This window comes from Mus musculus, chromosome 6, assembly GCF_000001635.26.
Source record: "Mus musculus strain C57BL/6J chromosome 6, GRCm38.p6 C57BL/6J".
In the NCBI taxonomy this organism is placed as follows: Eukaryota; Metazoa; Chordata; class Mammalia; order Rodentia; family Muridae; genus Mus; species Mus musculus.
In genome coordinates this window covers 52,545,985-52,549,539 of record NC_000072.6, presented here as the reverse complement: position 1 = coordinate 52,549,539, position 3,555 = coordinate 52,545,985, and the positions used below count along the sequence as shown (strand labels likewise).

Genomic DNA, 3,555 nt, shown 5'->3' with positions numbered 1-3,555 from the left:
ATGCGCACTGTGCTGAGGCTGTGTGCTTTCTCCTCTAAAGTGGACAGTGCAGGTTTTTCTCAGGGATGCCCCTGTTAATCAGCAGCTCTTAATACTACATAATTGAAGATTGGATGCTCCACTTGGATTTGATTTTATGGATTTGTTTGTTTGTTTGTGGGTTGTTGTTGTTGTTGTTCTTTTGGTGTGTTGATTTTTCTGGATGGTGTGATGGGGTTGAGACAGGATATCTCTTTGTAATCCTGGCTGTCCTAGCACTTACTGTGTGGACCACACTGGCCTTGAACTCAGAGATCTTCTTGCCTCCAGAGTGCTGGGGTTAAAGGCAGATACCTCCACTCCAGGCCTTTATTTTAGATTTTTGAGGTAGGCTCCTACTCTGTAGCCTAGTTGGTCTGACACCCCTCTATCCCAAGCTGGTCTCAGACTAGTGACTCCTCTGCCTCCCAGTTCTGTGGATTTTAGATTTATAGTGAAGGAACAAAGAGGTGGAATCCCTTCACATGTTAATGAGTCACACTTGACCTGTACATCCTGACATTTAATATTTTTCTTTGACCTTTGACAGGTCAGGCCTTGACCCAAAACTATTGGCTAAAATCCTGAATATGAGCTCCGGACGATGCTGGTCCAGCGACACTTACAACCCCGTACCCGGGGTTATGCATGGGGTCCCCTCATCCAATAACTACCAAGGTGGATTTGGAACAACACTAATGGCTAAGGTATGTAACTGCAGAGGTTAGCTGGGAGGGACAGACGAAATATGTAATAGTTTCATCTTCCCCTGCCTCTCCCCACTCCTCTCTCTCTCTCTCTCTTTCTCTCTCTCTCTCTCTCTCTCACACACACACACACACACACACACACTTTCAACAAACCTTGCTTCTATCCAAGAAGGCAAAATGTTTACAACAGTGCATCAGTTTTCCACTAAAAATTAGTGTAAATTTGGCTTTGATTAAAAAAAATCTTTACCTTGGTCATTTTATTTCTGGCTAAGGATGCACTGAGATTTTTCTCTGAGGCTTGGGTTTATTTATAGTATAAGCTAATAAAATTTTGTTCTTCATCATAAATTTACATTAACTTAAAAACTCCTTAGATTGGGAGCAGTGTGATTTCCAAGTTGTTAATGCTCTTGTGTTAAGTGTGCGAAGGGATTTCATGTATAAATTAGTCGTTTAAAGGCATTTATTTGTTTCTGTTTTGGTTTGGTTTGATTTTGGTTTTTTGTTTGTTTTGTTTTTGTTTTGTTTTTTTTTTTGGTTTTTTGAGACAGGGTTTCTCTGTATAGCCCTAGCTGTCCTGGAACTCACTTTGTAGACCAGGGTGGCCTCGAACTCAGAAATCCACCTGCCTCTGCCTCTCAAGTGCTGGGATTAAAGGTGTACGCCACCACACCCAGCTATTTGGTGGTGGTTGTTGTTGTTGTTGTTGTTGTTGTTGTTTTGGTGTGTTGATTTTTCTGGATGGCATCTCATTTCGTTTGTCATCTCTCCTCTAGAACATACTTAGGCCAACAGATCTTTAGGTCTTCTAGAACTCCCCACCCTTTGCCCCAGAACAAATGTAGTAACACAGTTGCCCAGATGCTGAATTCCCGATGACATTTGTCCCCTCTACTTCCCAAGTGTGTCTTGGATTCATTCAGATGCCTCCTCTTTCTCCAGCAATTCCATGGTGGCACCTCATTTCCATACACCACAAGACTTCCCCAGCTGATCCTGATGGCTCTGGGTTGCTTCCCACATGCTAATGAGAGTAGGCTACAATGTAAACTCAAGAGTCACTTCTCCTGGTACCTTCTCATAATAGCTCACGGTTACTTGTAGGTTAATGTCTATCTCTGCAGCTTGTCTAACAAGGCCTTGATAATTTGGCCTCTTCTGCTCCTCTCTGCTTCAGCCATGCTGAATTCATTGTCCTTTTCCCTTACTCCCATACCTTTCCACTTACGGTTCTCTCCATCAGGATAGTTCTTCCTTGCTGCAATTCCCCAACCCCGGTGCCTTTACCTAACGAACACACCACCTTTTAGCTCTGTGCTCAGATCTGCCTGCACAGTAAATTCTATCTAAAAACAAAATAAATACCTCTCCTGGAGAAACAGGCGTTCGGACATTGAGAAATCAAGAATTCTGTTTATAGTATTTTTCTAGCTATGTGGAGGTAAAAGTGCTTAATATAGGGCCTGGGTGTGCGGCTCAGTGTGAGCGCGTGGCTCAGTGGGAACATGCTTGCAGGGCATGCAGTGAGCATGTGGCTCAGTGTGAGTGTGCTTGCCTACCTTTGTATGAAGCACTTGGTTTGATCCTCAGTATCAAAGGACAGAAAACATGCACACATACAATGTGTGTAAGAATCTTTTTTTTTTTTTTTTTCAGATTCTATTTTTCCTTCCCTACCCACTTCTCCCTTTAGCCTAGCCGAGTCTCCCACACGTCTCAATATGCTTCCTTCTGCCTTTGATCTAGGATCTGGGATTGGCTCAAGACTCTGCCACCAGCACCAAGACCCCAATTCTCCTAGGAAGCCTGGCCCATCAGATATACAGGATGATGTGTTCAAAGGGCTACTCAAAGAAAGACTTCTCATCTGTGTTCCAGTATCTACGGGAGGAGGAGCCCTTCTGACTGCGCCCTGAGGACGTGGACGCTGTTAGGAACCAAACTCTGTCCTGAGCTTCCTCTAGCTCACTCTAGAAGTAATGGTCTAATCAAAGGTCGTCTGTCTGCTTTTGATTGTCTACATCACAGCAATCCCTGGGAATTTCTATCCATTTTAAATGCTGCCGCTTTCATCTGTTTAGCCAGCACACCCAATGGTTTCACTAACTAGCCCAGTTGACCTTTTTGAAGTTTGAGCCTTGAGCACCTTCAACAAAATTGAGCACTCTGATTAGGATATCCACTTTGCAAATAAAACCAAATGTTTTGTCAACATGATGGTAAAAAGGAAAGAAATCTGTTACAAAGACAAATTAGAGGGAAATTTGTCCTGTTAACCACATGCTATTATTCCTTCATTCAGGGTTACTGACCTACTGTCCAGGGCTTGATAGGTAAGGCAGCTTGTTGGCCCTTGTTACAGTATCTTAGTGTACCCTCCTGTTACAGCTTCCACACTCAGCCGGCTTGCTTCAGTATTTTTGCTTCCTGTATATTCTTATACATGTTTTTGACTCCAGAAAAATGACACCTTTAGACTGTTTCAGAGCCAATGATGATATTTCCTTTAAATAATTATTACATTATTCTAACTATAGTCATATTATTTTGGATTTAAATAAATTTCTATCCTGATAACATTTTTTTGGAGCTTTTTGTTTTGTCTCTTAAGGTTGTTTTTGTTTGTTTGTTTGTTTTTTACAAGCAAATGGGGGAAAGGTGAAAAGAACAAAGGAGGGCCAAGGTCAAAGGGTACAGAGCTTAGAGCTGGCGTTGTCAAGCCAGCAGCTTGCTGCCCTTCTGAAGACTCGATGGCTGTAGGCCTGAATGTTAGGTGGTAAGTGCTGTAGCATTACCATCGAAGGTAACTGGCTCAGTGTGGAGC

The 3,555-nt window shown here is 42.7% G+C and overlaps 1 protein-coding gene across 1 annotated transcript in view; it reads left to right on the top strand.

Moving 5' to 3' along the window:
• The window catches only part of Hibadh (3-hydroxyisobutyrate dehydrogenase), a 94,071-nt gene extending 90,761 nt beyond the window's left edge, over positions 1-3,310 (top strand). The window contains exons 7-8 of the mRNA NM_145567.1: positions 569-725; positions 2,478-3,310. Of these exons, the coding sequence (NP_663542.1) occupies positions 569-725; positions 2,478-2,636 (316 nt within the window). The 3' untranslated portion in view covers positions 2,637-3,310. The remainder of the gene's footprint in view (positions 1-568; positions 726-2,477) is intronic.
• The last annotated feature ends 245 nt before the right edge of the window (positions 3,311-3,555 follow it).